This window comes from Leucopleurus acutus, assembly GCF_964270905.1.
Source record: "Leucopleurus acutus genome assembly, chromosome: 12".
Lineage (NCBI taxonomy): Eukaryota > Metazoa > Chordata > Mammalia > Artiodactyla > Delphinidae > Leucopleurus > Leucopleurus acutus.
In genome coordinates this window covers 56194306-56215346 of record NC_139154.1, presented here as the reverse complement: position 1 = coordinate 56215346, position 21041 = coordinate 56194306, and the positions used below count along the sequence as shown (strand labels likewise).

At 42.9% G+C, this 21041-nt stretch overlaps 1 protein-coding gene across 3 annotated transcripts in view; it reads right to left on the bottom strand.

Moving 5' to 3' along the window:
• The window catches only part of CRIM1 (cysteine rich transmembrane BMP regulator 1), a 208316-nt gene that overhangs the window by 22229 nt on the left and 165046 nt on the right, over positions 1–21041 (bottom strand). For 2 of the 3 annotated variants that reach the window (XM_082851850.1, XM_082851851.1), the window contains exons 11-13: positions 20268–20477; positions 16284–16499; positions 11100–11321 (exon numbers count right to left, since the gene is read on the bottom strand). In XM_082851850.1, coding sequence (XP_082707976.1) covers positions 11100–11321; positions 16284–16499; positions 20268–20477 — 648 coding nt within the window. The remainder of the gene's footprint in view (positions 1–11099; positions 11322–16283; positions 16500–20267; positions 20478–21041) is intronic. The other variant, XM_082851852.1, reaches the window with a different exon arrangement.

Here is a 21041-nt window from a genome sequence, read left to right as displayed (position 1 = left end):
CCATATTTTAGATTCCACATATAAGTGAGATCATATGGTATTTATGTTTCTCTGTCTGACTTCACTTAGTATGATAATCTCTAGTTGCATCCATGTTGCTGCAAATGCCGGTGCCCCTATTTCTTACATGCTTATTTCTTTTCCTGGATGGACCACTTCCTCCCATTTGGGTGAATCTGAGAAAGCTCTGTCAGAAAATTTTAGAAATGACTTGGTTTACAGGGACACATGGTGGCTAATCTACCCAATTTGCGGTTCTAAATAATAAACTAATGAAGTCATTGTAGTTTTGGGGGGAATACAGCATAGTCTAATTGGAAGTCCATATAAAAGCATTTTAAGCTTTAAGGCTGAAGAGGGATGCATAAATAGAGATGTGGGAACTGTCCAACTAAAAGTAACCTAAACAGTTTATATTTGGTTATTGAGTGTGCTGTCCATTTCATTCTGACTGTGGTATTCATCACTCCAACCGGTTGCTTATGCTGACAGTGACATTAGGTTTATTCTTCAATACCTAATGATAATCATAACTTCCACTTACTGACTGCCTACTATGTACTGGGCATGGTGCTAACCAAGCATTTTTTTTTTTTCTTTTTTTGGCTGTGCCACATGGCTTATGGGATCCTAGTTCCCCGACCAGGGATTGAATTCGGACCCTTGGCAGTGAGAGCAGAGTCTTAACCACTGGACCACCCTACCCAAGCATTTTTCACAAGTCAATTCCACATGCTCTTCATAGGCCAATGGAACAGGGTGTTATTTGAATTCCACAGAAAACCAAGGCACAGGGAGAATAAGTAACTTGCCCAAAACGCATGGCTAGGAAGTGGCAGGGCCAGGATGGAAACCATACACACCTCCACAGTCCCCGCACACTGTCTGCCTGCCTCGTCCCCAGTGGGATAACCTCAGAGAGCTCCATGTTCCTGGGCAAGGATCTGGGCCGCACAAACAAAAGTGGTTACGACTCACTGACTCTGGAGAATATGGGTGCTTAGACTTCCTACCCCTTACATTTGTTGGGGCTCAAGGTCTTTGCCTTCAAAGGCAGATTACCCTTCAACTGACTGCATCAGACATCTGCACAGTCCTATCAAGGAATGGAGATATAGTGGTTATTGAGGACTTGTGGTTCTTCTCAGGCAGATCTCTATTTAACACTCCTCTCTCTCTTCTCAAGGAAGAGGATTCGAGAAGAACGTTCCAAGGAAAACATGAGGGCTATAAACGTACTCCGGCGATATTGCCCCTGCTTCATACGGCTTTGGAATTTTCCTTTTGCAATGACATCCTTTTGAAACAGGCAAGGAAGACGGTCACTATTTTATGGCCACTCCTTGGTTTAGATCAACTTTGGTATTTGGTTTCCTCAGCTCTGGCCTCTATCTTATCCATCAGATCTGCTCGAAATGACTTTCGGCCTCTATCAGAAACAAAGTCCCTCCCTGCTAAAGGATGGAGAGTTTACTGCTGCATCATTCTCAGCATCCTGTCAGGAGCCTGGAGCACTCATGCCCATAGCTCCTCAGGCAGGCCAGCCATTTAACTCATGCAGCGCTCAGACATGTGTCTTATATTTATGGATTCAAAAAGAAGCAATATTATCTTGCATCATGTTTGACTACAATAAAAATATGAGATCTCTTTCAGTGAAAGAGTTTGGAAAACTCAGCGTGGTTTTTCCTTTTCCTCAATTCTGGTTATCTGAAAGGGCTGAGGAAGAAGTGGCAAGGCCTTGAAATGTTAACTCCTTTCGGGCTGACCTCTCCACCTGTCTGAACCTCACTATCTTACTTCTTTTTAAGATAAGAAGAGGCTTACCAGGCTGTTAAAAGTTGGACTTTGCTTTTACTCTTGAGCTATTTTACTAATTACACCATAAAGCTAATTAACAGTAAAACCCGGATAATAGAATCATGTCGTTTTCTTCCTCTATAAAAATCCCATTATTTCATGAGTCACTGATGTAGTAGCTCAGGCCTTGCTCTGAATCTGACCATGATGAAAAGAAAGCATTTCCAGATTCCCCACCCCCTTTGCTCTGTGAAAGGTTTTAAAACCTAAAATCCACTAGAATCTACATTACAGTTGGACTTTTCCATTTCTACCAGGAGACAATGTTCCTGCATAGATAGTTCAGGTTCTAACTCTGGTTGTGATGGCCATGAAGTCAGAGTCTTGGTGTGGGAGTAGCTTCTGGGGAGGAAGTTCGGCAGCTTTAGAAATTGCATCAGTTCTTCCAAATCTCCAATGTACTATTTAGAGACCTGAAAAGTAATTTACTCTGGGCTGCTCGTGGCCAAGAAAGTAAATGCAGCTCTTACTCTCAGAGGAAGTCCCACCGCAAAACAATCCAGCGCAGTTGTGCAGTGGGTGCTCGTCCTCTCTGCACATCGCTGTAGAGAGCACCATTCTAAACGCTGGGGGTGCAGCGGTGCACAAGGCAGGTGGGGGTCTCTGCCCTCGGGGAGATGCTCTTGGATCCAGAGGATCTCCTCAGCTCTGTGTGATTTCAGTTCAAAACAGATGTGCCAAATGATTTGAAAAATATTGTGCAAACTGCAGGCCCTGCTAGTAAGATTATACTTCAAATCAGTTTAAGTTTGAGGTTCGAGGGATTTTAAAGAAAACTTTCATGCAGTCATTTAGGCAGATGGAGAAAGGTACCAGGTATGCTATTGGTAACACAAGACTTAGAAGAGAGAGTGAAAAAGGCAGCCAAGTGTTTCCACTGACACGGCTGACCTGGGTAAGTATAGAGGAAGTGCTTTTTAAAATTTTGGCTTATGACTGTAACAATGCATTACAAATACTCTCTAACTCCCACAAAGGAACGAGATGCTACTATTACCTTATACTTTATTTTCTCTTAGCTGACAAGACACTGTGATCCCTGGCCTTGTGATATCCTCTGTATTTTTATAACCCAAGTTGGGCACATTCAGGGCACAAACTCCATGTGGAGGATCAATGGAACGTGGGTGCCTCCTGTTTGAGAAACCAGCTTTTACTTTTTTTTACATAAAGTGGAGACAAACAGAAATCAGAATGAAGAAGGAATCTGAGCAAATAAACAAGCAGGTCACTAAGAAGTGGACAGAGATTTGCAGACGTAGAAGAGGACGACTGATTTTGAAAGTGCTGGCTCGCTGGACCTCCACAGACTGGAAAGGAATATAAAAGCGGAACTCAACTGAAGTCTGACTAAAAAACGACGGCCTAGGCAATTTCAGTGAGGCAGAGATCTAATACACAGTAATTTTATCAGCAAATGTTTAGAGTTTTTTGCCTAAAAATGCAAAAAAAAACTTTATTGATTAACCTCAAAAATTGCATACTGTATCTTACAACTTTTAGCTTCTAATAAATAAAACATCTGCTCTTAATTCACTTATATAAAAAGAAAAAACTGAGACAAATGTTGCCATGTAGGCTGACTCCTACTTCCATATAATGTCTTGTCTTTTTTTTTTTTTTTAGCAGAAAAAGGTTTATGGCAGGGCCAAGCAAGGAGAACGGGTGGCTTGTGCTCAGAAACCCCAAACTCTACAATGTCTTAACTGCTGTAAAGGCAGATCTGACCACAGTTTTAAGACTTTTCTTGAAAGTCCCATTTTTGCTTTATTTTATTCTATTTCTGGGACAGGAGTCCAGGTCTCTTTATAAAGGCGAAAAGAGCCTTTCAGGTTTCTTCAACGTACTGGAAAGAACAGGTGATGACACAGGGTTCCAAGCTAATAGAGAAATTATAAACTTCCCTGAGTTCCACCAAGAGAAATCTCACCAAACTGATAAACATAGTAACTTCTGGCTGATTCCTACTTCATGCGAAGAGGACAGACTTTCTCAGTAATAGAACTTATTAATCTTTGTATTAAGCATCTGTTATGGACTGATTAAGCACTTCATGGATAGAAGTTCAAGGAAACATTCCATTTCCAACTTGATAAAGAGTATAAAGACTGACTCTTACATAGGCTAAGAAAACTTTGAGGTAGAAGCTCAGCGTGGCCAATTTCTGCACCAGAGGAGTTTCTGCACCTACAGGAGGTGGTTCATCCGTCACAGCCCAAGAGCTGTCAGGAACACTCCACCAGCAGCCTCCGGGCGGGTCTGCAGACTGACTTCAGGTCTGATTGCATTTTGTCGCTGAAATGTAATCCTGCTATAGAGGGTCGTTCCTCCCTCATTAGAGGGTACACAGTCAGGGCTGGCCTCCTGGGCAGAAATAAAGAGGCAAAAGGCACCTGCTAATAATCTCTGGAAACACCAGTGCCAGCCTCCCTTCTGTGCAGCAGACGTCTTTAAAACAAGAACATGGGGCCAGAGCCCAGATAAAGAAATGCCACTCAGAGGTTTCCCCCAAGTTAACTAGAACAACTTGAATTTCTGTTTACACAGCCGAGGGCCTGGAAAGGATACTGAAGTGAGAAGAGAAAGCTGCTTAGGGGATAAGCAAGATGAGATGCTTCCTAGGGTGGAGGGCAGGACCTAATAAACAAACTGAAATCAAACCCTGTTTATTTTTGTTGGGACTTTAGACCAGTTCCAAAGTTAGTACAGTGCCTGACAACCAGAATGCCGTCAGTCTTACACTTTCTAAACATTACACAGAAAAGCATCCTGCTTCCCTTCCCTTTTGTTTTAAAATCACTCGGCACTAACTGTGACCACCGGGGCTGTGGAGCAGGGGCCCCGGGAGCTGAGAGCTCTGAAGAATGTGCAAGAAGCACCCCAGGGCTCCCTCTGACAAGAACACTCCCCGATTATAAATGCCACAACCTCTGTTTCCAGGAATCATAGCGGATCCTGCACAATGAGTCCTTGGACTCCTCAAATGGGACTAGCCTCTCAACGCAAACAGAAAAATAAAAGAGCTCCATTCTCTCTCCCGCGAGACATCCAGAGGTATGGGAGGACAGTGAAGTGCTGAGGTCTGGGGCCAGGCACTGCCACAACCCAGCTGCACTACAACCCCTTAGATAGCATGCTGCTTCCACCAGGGTCACAACAAGGTGACTGAAGTTGTCACGCACTATTTATTTAAGCAAAGAGTGTGCAGGATGAGGTACACCACACCAAAGTGTTTTCTCAGATATTCTCGTCCTTCAAAAACTTATCATTGGGACGCAATATCCAAGCCTTTCTCTTGCAGAAGGGCGGATGCCATATTTAAAGTGAGATACCAGAGTCCACGTGACGCCTGTTACCCACGGCAGGTGCACCCTGTGTTAGGAGAGCTGTAACTCTGAGCCAATATATAGTCATATCCTGCTCACTGTTTACCAAGTGCTTTCATATATGTATATTACGTCGCTTAATTTTCATAGCACTTTAGTGAAGCACAGGATGATATTATTATTCCCATCTTATAGATGAGGAAACTGAGCTACAGTTACGTCCTACCACTGAGACCTACAGCTAGAACGTGCCAGAAATGGGGTCAAAGTACATTCTATTTCCAATACACAGAAGCTTTTAATTTTAAGAAAACGCACTGGAGAAAGAGCTGTGAAAAGTGTTCCAATGATGATGCCAGTATCATAACATTATGGCTTAAAAATGTACAACATTTAGTTCTGTGGGTTGTGTATCTTAGAGATGCTGAATTAAATATTTACTGTTTGATTCCTGGGCTGAGTTAAATACACAATAATCAACAGATGTTCCAAAGAGATACTATTTGTATTTATCTCTAAGAAAAGATACCTACGGGACTTCCCTGGTGGTCCAGTGGGTCAGACTTCGAGCTCCCAATGCAGGAGGCCTGGGTTCCATCCCTGGTCAGGGAACTAGATCCCACATGCATGCCGCAACTAAGAGTCCGCACGCCACAACTAAGAAGTCCACATGTCACAACTAAGAGGCCCGCATGCCGCAACTAAGAGTCTGCATGCCACAACCTAGACCCAGCACAGCCAAAATAAATAAATAATTAAATATTTAAAACAACAAAACAAAAAAACCTCTGTAATGACCTATAGAGGAAAAGAGTCTAAAACACAGTGGATATACGTATATGTATATGTATAACTGATTCACTGTGCTATACAGCAGAAACTAACACAACATTGTATATCAACTATATTCCAATAAAAATTTTAAAGATACCTAAACAAATAAACATAAATCTAAGCAAAAAATGAATGCGGTATGATAGACTGACTTGATATAAAGCGTAGGTATTGTCCCTACCAAGAAGAAACATTATTAACCATTTGCTAGTTGAAGATCACTATGGAGAGGAAATAGAATTACACCATCATGACTGAGTGCCAAGCCAGCTGGACTCCACCTGAAAGCTCTAACTCAAATATTAATATAAGACATATAAAAATATTAAAAAATAGCTAACCTCTAATCAGACAGATGTACAACCTACAAGAAAATCATTTTTTCATGTACCATCTATAATAGAACTTGTTTTCAGAGATCCTTAAAGATATGAGATACTTAAAGACACTTAAAAGATACTAGATGACTTGAAGACATGTAATCAGAGTATCATAACTTTGTTCACATCAAATTATGAAATAAATATGCGTGTGTATATATACATACACACACACATAACACACAAACAACTATCACCCCAAGATAACTAACCTTCAACAAAAACTTAAATGAGAAAGATGCACTGGCTCAGGGATTTCCAGCCAAAAAATATCTGATATATAAATATCTCTAAATATATGACCTCAAATATTTTCTAAAATAACACATGGTTACAAATAAGTAAAAATGCTTGCCCAATGGTAAGTTTCAAAACAACATTCTATGCACTGAGTCATACTTATGACTTGGCCAACACAAGAGCTGCTTATGCAACTCTTCATCGGGGGAACACTGAGCATCTACAATTCCAAAGTCAACAGGTATGATGTAGCAGCAATAGGAGCTTGAACACCTCATACATTAAATTAAGAAAGATCTTTATGATCAAGGTAGTGCCTTTCTTTATAATATTTTTGTAAGAAATGATATAAATTTTATATTATATAATATAAATATAATAGTTATGAACATAACATTCAGGAATGACTGCACCCCTGGCCATGGTGCAGATCTGCAGGGATGACCTTGCTAGACAGAAGTTGCTAGAGTCTGGCCCTTCGCAGAAGCGTCACCCACACAAACATCAGAGCAAGGGTGATGTGTCAGGACAAGCATCCCCTTAGGCACAGGAAGTGCCGATGTAAGGGTTTTGGGCTTAATTGTTTGCTGCCCTTTAGGAGTGATGGAATAAAGATCTCACTGAAGCACCGAAATAATTTTTTGCTCCAGAAAAGTTAGAAAGGCATGGAGCATGTGGTCAGTGATAAGGCTATCAAGGCTGTCTTGCATGGTGAAGTCTGTCATGGGGAAGGCATCTGTTGTTTACAAGGAACCACATATCAAATCTGCCATCACACATTAGAATTCCCACCAGGCCTTTTATCCTCCCCCCCGCCCCCGCCCCCGCCCCCATCTACATTCAAGTCATCTCTTGATTCTCGTTCCCCTTTCTTTAAGCCATCATTACAGTCAAAAAGCCTACGAAAATAAAATCTAAGTTTGTGTGTATTTGTGTAGGAAGCTGGAATATAAAAAAATTAGGGAATCAGAAGATGTTCCATTGAAATGATTGGGTAATTACTACTTAGTTTCCTTCTAGGACAAGGATGAATTCCCTAATGATGGGTATTATAAGTAATTAGACAAAGCTGTTCACTTTTCAAAATTAATCATCAATCCTATTAATTATGTCTGTATTACACATTCTATTAAATTAGCGCACATAATATGAGGCTTTCACACACCAGAAGAGAAGCATTATCATTGCACTTTAGTGACTTGATAATTTATCTGAAAGGAACACAAACATTCGTAATTACACTACTTTTCGTAGGATCACCCTTTTCAATTCTCTTGTGGTAAGAAAAAAGGCTACTTCACAAGGCGAAAGCTAGCACACTTTTCTTCAGGGGTTTTAGCACTAGAGAAGAAGCCAGATTAAAGGCAGATTTGAGGTTTTTAGAGATCCATATTTGACTGATTAGGGAGAACATTCCCGCAGGGAGGAGACCTGCAGCCATGGTGAGGTCAGCACTGTAGGCCTGGAGGAGGCACATGTGACCCCGGGAACAGATTATCTGGGTTAATAAGGAGCTGGGTTCAAACTGAGAAAGCCTAAAACAGGAGGCAATGAAAGCACTGGTCCTCGATGCCTGCTGGCAAGCAACCGGGGGCTTTATGACATGCAGAATGACGGCCTTCCTACCTTCTTCCTTTGCTAGGTGATCTGGATGGGGATGCAGGCTTTGCCACTGGGGCATCGCCAGTAACTGCCTGCAGGTGTACTAGTGCTGCCCGGGCTTGGTGCCCTTACAGAGGGACCACACTGACGGGAAGCTGACAAGAGAATAAGCCTGGAGAGGCCAAGGGAGCAAACTGGAGGGTCATAAAATCCCCATATCACAGTCATGAACTGAACTTGACTTCATACGCTTGGACATACCTGGTCCTTGCTACTTGCAGAGAAGTATGATGCATGTAGAGGCTCCTAATGACTATTTCAGTAAGAAAACATGTATGAAGCACTAAGATGAACGCAAGGACACAGCATCACGCATCAGATGTTAAGACTCCCCAGTATGTTCCCCAGAAGATACGTCATAGGTTTATACAGTATAGTTATACCTGTGTCAAGGGGAGGGGGTAGCAGTTGTGGAGGGAGATGCAACAGAAATCAAATTTCCACTCTATCATTATGAGCTCATATGAACCACAATTTAGTGAAAGTACTTAAAGTCTAACTTGAAATCAAAATCACAAATTGGGGGCAAATTGGTATTTTCTTCCCCACACCACAAGATGAATGTATGGTCTAAATCAGGGGTTCCCAGCCCCTGGGCTGCGAGCACTACCAGTCTGAGGCCTGTTAGGAACCAGGCCGCACAGCAGGAGGTGAGAGGCCGGTGAGTGAGTGAAACTTCATCTGCCGCTCCTGTCGCTCACGCTACCAGCCTGAAACAACGCTACCACCCTCCATGGAAAAGCTGTCTTCCACGGAACCGTTCCTGGTGGCCAAAAGGTTGGGGACTGCTGGTCTAAATAATGCAGGAATTGGAATAGGAAAATATGCAGGCAAAAGAAAAAAAAAAAAAAAGACAACACAGAATACTATGATATGCAGGTTTCTTTCCATAAGTTTGGTTTTGTTAAATTGGTTTTGTGAGAAAGAGAAGTGATTTACTGTTATCACATGGAAACAAATTTACTAGCTGAGTAATTTACTAATCACATATTTACCAATTAAGTAGCAAAACACAACAGGAACTTTTCTTATCTTAAAAAAAATAAATTTGAGGGTTTTCAGCACACAAGAAATTCACTGCTGGGTTTTTCCTCTGAAGGTAATAGAATTCTCAGGCCTCCTGGGCCCTAGTTTCCAACTGTGATCCAAGTGCCCCTGGTTGATTTATAAACTGTTTCCTTTAGGACTGAAGTTTTGGTATTTAAATACAGTGGTCCTGGCTGGACATTTCCCCCCCCATCCACCAACACCCTGTCTGCAATAGTGGCCTGGTTACACCTTTCATTCAGGTCTCACCAAGGGCTATGCCACTTTCCAGATGACTGTTGGTCAGCTCTCTGAGAAGACACGTAGCAGTAAGTTGGGTGGATGCCTTGATACATTTTTGGCTCCATTTAGGAGCTACAAAGATTACGGGTATTACAGCAGACCCAATGCTCCAGTCACTAAGAGGTGCAGCAACCGTATGTCCCAATTTACTAGGGACACTCCTGGCCTACAGCCATGGTCCCAACATAATTATTAACAGTCCCCACTTCACTCACAAAAGCATGGTTTAAAGAATAAATTGGATAGACAGCCACCCTATTAAAAGAAGAGAATCCATCTTTCACACATAGTTTTTAATATTCCCTGACCATTACACTGAGAAACTCAAGCTCTGTAAAATTCCTGAGACCAGAAATTACGCTTTAAAAATCTTTCCATCTCTTGTATACCAATGTGTAGAATAAGTCTTCAGAGGAAGTGGCCCCACAGAGTGGCCAGAGGAGCTGTCCTGATACGCTTGAATGGTGGCCAATGTGCACCTGAGCGCCATTTCTCGACTCATCTACGGGGATTGTTACAAAGCCCTGTGGCCAGAGGATTTCTCCTCCTCCTCAGGCATCACCCCAAATATATGCACTGACTTGCATCTACGAAGCACGCAAAAATCTTCAACAAAAAATTGCATGATGCCTGTCGTTAATACAGCTTGCCTAATTTTTCACCTGCTAACTCTGATTACAGGTTCACAACTGGACTGAGATATGTCATTGTCTTTCACTTGACTTTATGAGCTTTACTTGAGACAGAAGCGATCAAAGAGAGTGAGAGCCTTGGGAGCAGGGACTGTGCCTGTATTAGAGCTGCCAGCTGTCTGAGCCTCGCCTTCTAGACTCCAGAACGGCCTCTGGCTTGTGTCCATAGGACCAGTTTTGGTATAGACGTCAGGGGCTGATATACATACGTCCTCTGCTCACAAGATGTATCCCCGTGGGTCACATGAAGGAGAGGCTCTGTCAGTTACTCAGGCCTCACTCTGTGTCCCTAAACCCTCCACACGGACAACCACATGGTTTAAATAGAATCAATTAAGTGTTAGCAGACAGAGGAGTAACTGGGGGATTAAAATTAGTATCTGGTATTTAGCTGATCTCAAGGCAGTGGCAAGCTTAGGCGCTAAGTGTACTCTGATATGGGACATGGTGTTTCTCTGTGGACAAAAGGACCACAGTCAGTAACAGGGTGAAGGAAGAGTTCCAATATTGAAAATTCTGAAATGGCAAAGGAGCCCAAGAGAGACGGCGCTATAGCATCACGACATCCTCAGAGAGCATTTCTTATTCTTAATATGCTTTATCTCAGGAACACATCCTCCATGTCTTTCCTCCGCCTGATGTGACTACATTGATTCTATGTGGCACGTCAACCAGAAAAACAGATTTCGAAATTATTAACTGATCTAGGCAAATGGCTGTCAATGTAGATTTAGTGGTCACTGGGAGAAAGGAAGGATTTTTTTTCTTGGTCTTACCTATGCAGTAGGGACAACACTGGCCTTTTCTCAACACAGGTCTTTCACAGGATACTGAAGGGCAAGACTCAGAGTAACAGCTAATTACGCTATCCATGCACACGCAGCTGGTACACACATCCGGCTTCCAGGACTCCGCTGCCAGGAATATATCCCCTTCATCATTTTTGCAGTAACTAGGCACGCTGTCATTATGGGATGAGGAAGGCTGGAGAGGTTCATCTGGAAAAAGGAACAGAAGGTCAGCAGAAAAAAAGATGCTGCAGGCCACCCACTGTGCAACACAGTGAGTTTCACTCTGTCCCATACAAAGCACGCTTGGTCACCAGGGCTTTGTGTGCCGCCTTAAAATGGACTCAGGGGCTTCCCTGGTGGCGCAGTGGTTGAGAGTCCGCCTGCCGATGCAGGGGACACGGGTTCGTGCCCCGGTCTGGGAAGATCCCACATGCCGCGGAGAGGCTGGGTCCGTGAGCCATGGCCGCTGAGCCTTCACGTCTGGAGCCTGTGCTCCACAACGGGAGAGGCCACAACAGTGAGAGGTCCGCGTACGGCACAAAAAAAAAAAAAAAAAAAAAAAAAAAAGGACTCAGTAATGACACAACACATCTGACTCGGACAGGGTCTGGAGTTTTAAAACAACAAAGACCACAAAAGATCTGTTGCAGAGATTCTGTTAGTTGCCTGCACGATATCCACTCTACCTTTCCTCCTTAATGAACTCCTGATTTTAAGGTCAGGGGTGGGGTGGCTGAGGACCTGGATCACAAGGGGGATATGTCACATGGGACCACTGCTCCCTCCTTTTCTAGTCTCCGGCACAGCTGGGGGTGGCCATGTCACCTGGCTGTGGCGAACGGATTCACTGGCTAATCAGGGATTTCTGGGAAAACTTTCACTTTCTTAAAAGAAGGGCAGATGTGAAGCTACCCACATGCTTCCACATTCTTCCTGCCTTGAATATGAGTGTGTCGCCTGTAGCTATAATACCCTTATCATACCTGTAGGAGAGAGGCCTTGATATCACTAAGACACTAAATCAATGGGATCAACATCTGTCTCCAAGCTTCTCATAATGTATGGAAAAGAAACCTCTGTTTAAAAACTGTAGCTGGGTCTTCTCTTACTTGCAGCCGCACGCAGTCCTAACCAATTAACACCCAAACAGATTTTCAAACTGTATGTAACACTTCAATGTTCCGGCCTTCACATTAATGGCTGAAAGATGATGGGAAATGTATATCACTCCTGAGGATGCACCTACAGAGAAATCACCTGCGAGACTTGTGTGTTTTTGCTACATAAATACAGACCAGAGGGTCTCCAGATCTAGTAGCAACTTGAAACAGAAAAGAACGTCACCAGAATACCCAGATATCTCTTTGGGTCTTGCCATTCACTGAATGGGTCTTGCCATTCACTAGATCTCCAGATCTAGTAGCAACTTGAAACAGAAAAGAACGTCACCAGAAAACCCAGATATCTCTTTGGGTCTTGCCATTCACTGAACTGACTTGAGAGCTGTAAGCTCAAGCAGAAAGCTGACTGGGATATAACAAAGGAAAGCGTAATACTAGTTAGTGAGGTTTCCTAGTTTAGAAATGTCACAATTGCACTGACAAGAGAGCACTCCCAACCACCTTTGCACTTGAGAGTCTGGAAAAAGCCATGATGGTCCCACCCAGCAAACCTCTAAGAGAATCCCATTTTCTCAAAGGATACAGGGTCAGAAGAATTATCATCCGCTCTCATAGTCAACATCATGAACTCTGCTCTTTCACATACATGTAGCTATCACAGTGATGCAGAAGCTCTAAGTGTCCCATTTTCCTCCCATCCACCTCCTGAATACACCCTACAGCCAGCAAGTTTGATTTGACAAGAAGAGTCTCTTTGAGAAGCGGGGCAATTGCTTTACTTTGGGCTCTGAACCCAAAGTGTGTAACTGTATCTCCTACTGCCAGTCCTGAAGGCAGCAACAGTGAAAGAAGAGCCATTGGTTCCACTGTTCCAAATGTGCTTCAGGCCCAATTTTAGGTAAGTTTCCATAGATCACATGCATATGAGATAAAGTTGGTAAAATGGGATTACTTTCTCAGGCATCTTTTCTGGATCATCCGTGTCTAGGGATAATTTCTTTTTAAGAGATTGACTGATGTTAACTTTTGATTTGGCTGGAAATCAGGGCCACTCACCCTAGTCTACACGAGGCTCTGCAAATTGCCACGAGGTTTCTGTGTGTTATGACAGCTTAGCTCTTGCAAGCAACACCCAACCTGGTGTCTGAAAACTTAGAGGAGGAAGCAGGGACGGCAGCGATGGAAGCATGAAACAGTAGCTGAAATGAACATCCGAGAGTCTGGAGGGGACCCCAGGAGACATGGGAATGTGCCGGCAGAGCTGGAGTGAGAGCTGCAGCTGAGATGCAGCGTCTGCAGGTCTTCAGCCTCCAGGGCAAGAGACTTCGGAGCCCTGACTGAAAGTATCATTTGGGAATCTTGCCCAGGCTATCTTCCTTCTTTGGGCCTTTCTTTCCATTTTTAGGAAAAAGTGAGACCCCTTCTTTACACTCTGATTCTAAATATTAACTCACTTGTTTTGTTTTTACCAGTTCTTTCACTGGTGTTCATTCATTCTTTTTATTTCTATACCAGAGAAATAAAAGAAGAAAAGAGGGATCTCTCTTCTGTGCTACGCTTCTTTCCAACTTTAAAAAATCAAAAATGAAAGAGAACTTTAAAAGTGTGAAAAAAGAAAGACGTGCTTCTCTATTCTCTGCCTTTCTCACCTTGGTGAAGTACCATCACCTACAGGGATGCTCAGTCTTTCTTCATGAGCCCACTTCCGTTTCTAGACCTTGCTCTAAACCAGGCCAGAGGAGAGGGGGAGTTAAGAACAGAGGGAATGACAAGGCATCCCAGGAGATACAATCACCATGAGGGATGCAACTCTTCTAGTTGTCCATATATATCATTTTGGGACAACTTTAGGATGCAAGTATCCTAAGGTTAGAGATGGTATTTTTCTGGATGTGAAATACTCCATTTATGAATGCTGCTGTCGAAATTTACTGCAATGTGAAGAAATCAATGCTTTGAATTTTAAGACTTTTTATCGCTGCAACACAACTATGAATGGAAAGTTCAGAAAGATCAACGATGGGGTAGGTGACTGATTTTAAAATACAAGAGTATTCTAGATACAAACTTATTCACAGGTTTAAGTGTAACCTTCAGAATACTGATCTAGGAAACAGAAAGTCCTGACATTTAAGATGGAGGCTATCACTGAAGTATCTCTCAAGTTATATGTAAAGTAAGGAAGAGTCACCTAGGCATACGTTTATAAAGGAGAAGCCAAAGCCAGGCACACATCGGGTGCTTGTTCCTGTTTCTAGAGGGGAGGTCTCTGCTCTGCTAGAATCGGCAGGGCCTCTGCTCATGCGCACTGGCCTTGAGACCTGGCTCTAAGAAATCAGTCCTTGGCACACACAGGAGTCCCATTTCCAGGGAGCTCTTGTTCTTTGCCTGGGCTGAACCTCTGAGTCCAGTCAGGTGTGCCACCAATAAATTTGGGCCAACCCCTGTATTTGTCCTCAGATCCTCGGACAAGTGGGAACAGAGGTACTTCCCACTTTAGTTAAAGCTTCCTGGGTTACATGCGCTCTTAATGCTTTCCTTTCCAGGCACTCCTCTCACTCTGTCATGATTTACTTAAAGGTGGAGTACTGGATTGTTCAGCTCTTCTTTTGCATTACTGCTCCACAGGATAGGAGTTGTGGCTGTTCTCATCAAGCCCGGGATCCCCATGGCTCAATTCAGGCATTCCATAAGCACTTGTAAAATGAATACATTAAACGGATATAAATTCATGATCACCACTGAAGAGACCACTCAGAGTAGTTTCCACCAGGAGGATGGGAATAATCATGGTCATATATTAACAGAGAAATATTAGGGTTTGTGTCTAAGTAAAAGAGTGACGATAAAAATATAGGAGGGACTAGGGTATATCCTAACAACATAATACATCTGAACTATTTCTTATACTAGAAAAGACGTTGCACTAATTAAGCTTTTCAGATTAACATGGTTGAAAATTACGCCAAAGATTCTGTACTAAGATGATAATACCTCAGCAGCAGGGCATGATGACAACAGCAAATAATGTTGCTATCCCTACAATTTCCTCTGATGCAATTAAAAAATATCATCAATGTGAACCCAGGAAGAATTCTGGACATCAACTACGCTGGTTATATAATGACAGAACAATAGATTCTAGCTGGCTGACTGGATAATCCAATGTAAAAAAAAGTAATACAAGGGCTTATGTTTTACTGAGCAGAAATGCTCTAAGAACATACATTTAGAAGGTAAATGATTACTGATTTAAGTTGAAAAGATAAAAGACTGAGCAACAACAAAACTAGTGTGCTGTCAACTTGGTAATTATACATATACAAATTAAGTCATATATTCTAGTGTTAATTAGAATTGCTACTTGCGTTGCATAATCAGCAACTTATGTTTAAAAGTCTGACAAAGTTTCATTATATTTGTTTCATGACCATAAATTCACCTGCTAAGGCCAGATTATCTGAGAACTAAAAAAAAAAGAAAACAATAGTACTCTTTGTACATATGCAGTGCTGGTCACTTAGTACTTCTGGATCTTAACTTAATCATCACAGATTTGAGAAGGTGGGCATTATGCATCTTTTAGCGATTCCTCTGTTTAACATTCTCAAAGTATCTTCACCACCCTTACATATTTCAAAGATTTTATTTACATTATTTATCAATAATTGCTCTTCACATTTTGTAAAGACAAAGATGACTTTTCACATTAGCAAAATCATCTGGAATAATCTGGTACAGCAGGACTGTCTCTTGAGTCTGAGATGTAGGGTTAAGAAAAAAAGGGTAGCAATTTTTTTTTTTTTGCTGTTGTTGTTCAAAGTCACCTCAGGTGCAAGACATATTGATTGTATAAATATGTGGTTGATAGAAAGGAATGAATTTAGAAAGCTGCCTGCCAGATGTTCCTGCCTGGGTTACTGGTGACTGGGTCTGGCCCACTCCCACGTGGGGCTCAACCCAGCCCACAGGTCCTGCAGAATGACAACGCCCAGGCTGCAGGCCCTCCCCATCGGCCCAGTGCATCCCGAGGCGCAGTGCCGGTTACCTGGACACTGTGGGCAACAGGAGTCCTGGGTGCGTGTGGGGTTCTGGCAGAGCAGCGGTGGGCACACCTCTGTCTCACACAGCACCCGCCCGCTGTGGCAGGTGCACTGAGTACAGGTGTCTATGTGCCATGTTTCTCCTTCCACAAAGTACTCTCCCCCAGGGGCATGGCAAATGGAGGGGGTGCTGAGCTCCGGCTTCTGCACCACAAAGTCATCTGGGGAACGACACAAAATCCAAACACAAGAAATTATTCATCTGCAGTCTCACCAGCTTGGGAAGAACCTGGTGCTCTGGGCTTTAAGGGACAAAGAAGATGAACTGGCTGTTTCCCTCAAGAACACAGGGAAGAAAACATTCCATGCACAGAAATATAAAGCAACAGCAGAAGAGCTAGTTTCAGGAAGTGAGGTTCAAGTGGTTCCAGTTTGTCAACAGTAACGAGAGGCTCCAATGAGATAATTAAATCACGGGGGGCTTCCCTGGTGGCACAGTGGTTGAGAGTCCGCCTGCCGATGCAGGGGACACGGGTTCGTGCCCTGGTCCGGGAGGATCCCACATGCCGCGGAGCGGCTGGGCCCGTGAGCCATGGCCGCCGAGCCTGCGCTTCTGGAGCCTGTGCTCCGCAACGGGAGAGGCCACATCAGTGAGAGGCCCGCGCACCGCAAAAAACAAAAACAAACAAACAAAAAATTACAGGGACTCCTACTGTTGAAGAGAACAAGAGCCTCTTAGGGGATGTCTGTGAATGTAGGGTTATCTAGAATAAAGATCTCTCATTTACTGAATGCTTCCTATGGTCCAGTTTCCATGTTAGTGCTTTACATATGTTACTTCATTTATTCCTTACACCAATGTGAATAGGTACTGTTATCCTATTTAACATATAAGGAAACTGAGAACTCAGAGTATTAAGGGCAGACAAGGGATCTGAACCCAAGTCTATGTTTGTTTGGATCATGGATACACCTCCAGATTAAATACAATTGTAAACTGATTTGTGCCCCGTTCACTTCATTATCTCTGGGACCCTGAGTCCTTTCAGGCTTAGAAATAAGTCCTACTGTTGAGCAGGACACACCCCAATCCCGACCGGCTGCCGGCACACTGAGCAGGAATGCTCTTTCAGAATCAACAGTCTGAACCCTCACCTGAGACTAAACATTTGTTTGGCGATATGATCAAGAGAGGTAAACGCCCAGGGGCCAATGATAACTATGAGTTCTTTCCCCAGACAAGAGGCGATTTGGGGCTCTTGGTGAGATGATAGTGATAGAGAGGGAATTTAATGCTGAAAATGTCTGGAGAGGCACTGGGAGTTGCCCTCAAGTTGTGCTGGCGAAATGAGAAGTATGAAGATATTAACCATATTCGTGTCATCCAAATACAACAGGCGTTTGAAGAAGGTGCTGACAGTGTGGAACCCTGCGGAGAAGCCATCTGGAGACACCATGGCGGGCTCACGCCTGGAGATCAGTGGAATTTGGGCCTCAGAAGAACTACCCTGTTTGTGCAGAGATACTCAGAGCTGACGTCTCCTAAGAACTCACGGGCTGTGACTTTCAAAGCAGTGGTCAGCCTGAGACGTAGCAATACTGATGAGATACAGTGGTGTGGGCCCAGCTCCAGCTAAGAAGGCATTGTATAACTTTTAATACAGCTTTATCTCAAGGGAGCTAGTAAAGACTGGAACTTTGACCAAGGGGACATATCACAGAAAACTGACATCAGCCAACGCTTACATTCATAACCAACTGGGCCAAACTTTCTAGTATATGAGGAAAGTAGAAAGGAAGATAATTAGAATGAAAATTGAGCTGCGATGAGATAAAAGTGCATTTCTCACCGTTTATAGAAAAAGAAAAATTAGTTCCAAAGACTGTCAGTAAACTACTGTTGGAAAAAGTCTCCCTTTTGAAAGGACTTGGAGAGGATCGACAATTGCTGCCCTTTTAAATGCTGCCATGTAAGGAAATGGTCAGAAGAAAAACGATGTGTGTTTGCAGGTGTCTTAGTCTGTGAATTCCTTTGCTATATATATATCCATGTGCCTCAAGGCAAAACATGAGTGACCAGATAGATGGAGGTGATAGAAAAACTGAAAGGTAGAGGGTAAGAAAGGGAAAAAAAATCTGAGAAACAGTATCATTTGGTGAATCTTCTGTCAGAAGAGTTCAGAGGCTGCTCACTTATCTCAGAAGGAAAAACAGCTGATCCTTGAATAGAAGTCAGGAGAAAATATTCTTTGAAGTAGGAGTCCACAATTGCAACAATGCTTGGTCTCTATTCAGAAAGACCCATATGTGGCAACTCACTAAAGACATTTGGAAAAAAACATACCTACACATCCATATATATCAATACCTGTGTGTTTTTATATGTCTATATCTACATAGTCACACATCCACAATAATACATCAATAATTCTGTGTGTGTTTAAGAACTTTCCATATCTCTGTAATAGAGAAAACTAGATTCGGTTTCACTGACTTTCAGTTCTTAAGTCAATCATCTATTCTTAGTAGTATCTTTGCATTTCCACTGGTCGGAGTTCTTCACTGAGTACACCGTTTAGCAAAGACCCAGGTGCAGGCCACACTCTGCATACTCATGCCTATAATTAAAGCATGGGGTCTTCATTGGAACAAATGATTTTTCCTTCCCCAAAGAGTCAACACAGAGTTCTGTCTCATTAAATTGTTCATTTATCTTCTGTTTCAGTGGGCACTAGTGGTTTTTCATATTTAACTAGCAAAACATGTGAATAAGGAAGAAGCTTTGATACAGACCACATCTGGCTTAACTATGCGAAACAAAACAAAACTTTGTCATCTGGTCCCCTATAGGGGTATGGGGGCTGCCTGTCACTTTAATACCTTAGTTACTGAGGTGTGTAGAATGTCAGGGCTAAAAAGGACTTCCAGTGCCTCTCTGCCAACCCCCCCCCCCGGCAGGCAAAGCAGGTGCAGACTGAGGTGCCAGCATGCGGTACCTCCCTCCCAGGCCAGGCCTGCCTTGTTGCAAAAGGCCCAGGCCTCAGGTTCCTGACTGCACCCGTTGTACAGGTGAAGGGAGATACAGAACCAAGACTGACCGGGGAAATACAATCCCTACCCCCAAACCGGACAGTACATTTCAACTTTAAAAGAAATTCGATGCAAGAATCAGGAGACTTCATGTCTCCCTGGCCCTCTAGCTGACACACTATTTTACTTTGGGTAAGAAAGCTAATCTCTCTGTGTCTGTTTTCCAAACAAAAACTGCCTAAGTGTATTTTTCCCTAATTCAGTGGCCTCCACTCGGTGGAAGAAATAATAACTATGAAACCATGCTGAGTTCTTTGGATCAAAGGCACTAGATGAGGTATTATGGTAATAATTACTGTTATGGACAACCATAATTTGGACCGCTATGGATTATAAATCTGTTATGTTCTTCTACTAACTTATCTTGATTACCATTATTATGACTGTAAATGTTTTGGATGTGTGGTCACTCTAAACATCTCCATTTGGCAAGACTACCACATATCCATTAATTTAAAAAAAAGCAATATTCACAGACTTCAGTAATTCTCTCCCTCTCGAATATTACTTTATAAATAAGAAGCTTTCATGGAATAAAATTAACAACAACCCCCTCCAATTAACGAAGACATTCAGCCTTAATACATTATCCATAAGATGGAGAGCTGGAGCTTTAAGTACATAAGCCCACAAACCTGTACACAAATGTAGTTCAAAGACCAATGTAATTGAGTAAACCTTCAAAAATAAGGAGAGTGGTTTTAGAGCTTTAGAATAATTCTCTGGTTTTTGGCTAATCATTTATAGCACCTGGCTGACACTCGTGGCTATTGTTGACAAAAACCAGAGAGCTGAAATACGTTCCAGGGGTCGTCCCCTGCACCTCCCCTGGGATTACAGATGTGATGAGGCAAAAGTCATTTGCTTAGGGAGCACACGAGATGGCGGCCAGCTTTTACCTGAACATGACGGGCAGCACTGTCCCGGATGAATGGTGGGGTTGCCACAGGCAGGCACCGGGCAGGTGATCAGAGCACACATTTCCCGTCCACTGTGACAGTAGCATTCCCGGCACCCATCATGCCAGCTTTCCTCATTTTTATGATGATGACCATCCATGGACAGACATGTGCCTGACAGGACGGGTGGCCCGGCTGCAGCAGGGACCTCTGGACAGACAGAAGGCAGCCTGGTAAAGAAGGAGCTACTGCACAGGAGAAACAGCCTGTAGTTCCTTACAGGTAATGCTACCCAGCCACCAAAAATCCTGTCTACACAGCACAGCTTGTGACACAGGAAAGGATCATGAAAAGAATTTAAGTTAATATGCTCTCAATTTTGAAAAAAGAAAAAAGGGAGTAAAAAACCCTGCAAATACATTTCTCTGCTATTGGTATTTTTTTTCCTCCCTTCACTCTACGTTCTCATATTCTATACAGTAAACAAGCACTGACTGATTTCAGCGTGAATGTTACACATATGTTTTAATACATGCAGAATAATCACTCTAGAAATCATCATTCAGTGGGGCAATCCTGGGCCACTAGTAACTAACAGATTTTCGTTCTGCAGAACAATTGAAGCAGTGACTAGATTTTTGTTTACTCTGACCCCCTAAAAACACTCTTAAGGTGGTAACTGTCCAACTCTGAAAAAACACAGAACAAACTTTAGGGGTCTTTTACTGCTTCATCTGTGGCTCATGTGGACAACTAAAACCAGCTGGGGTGGGC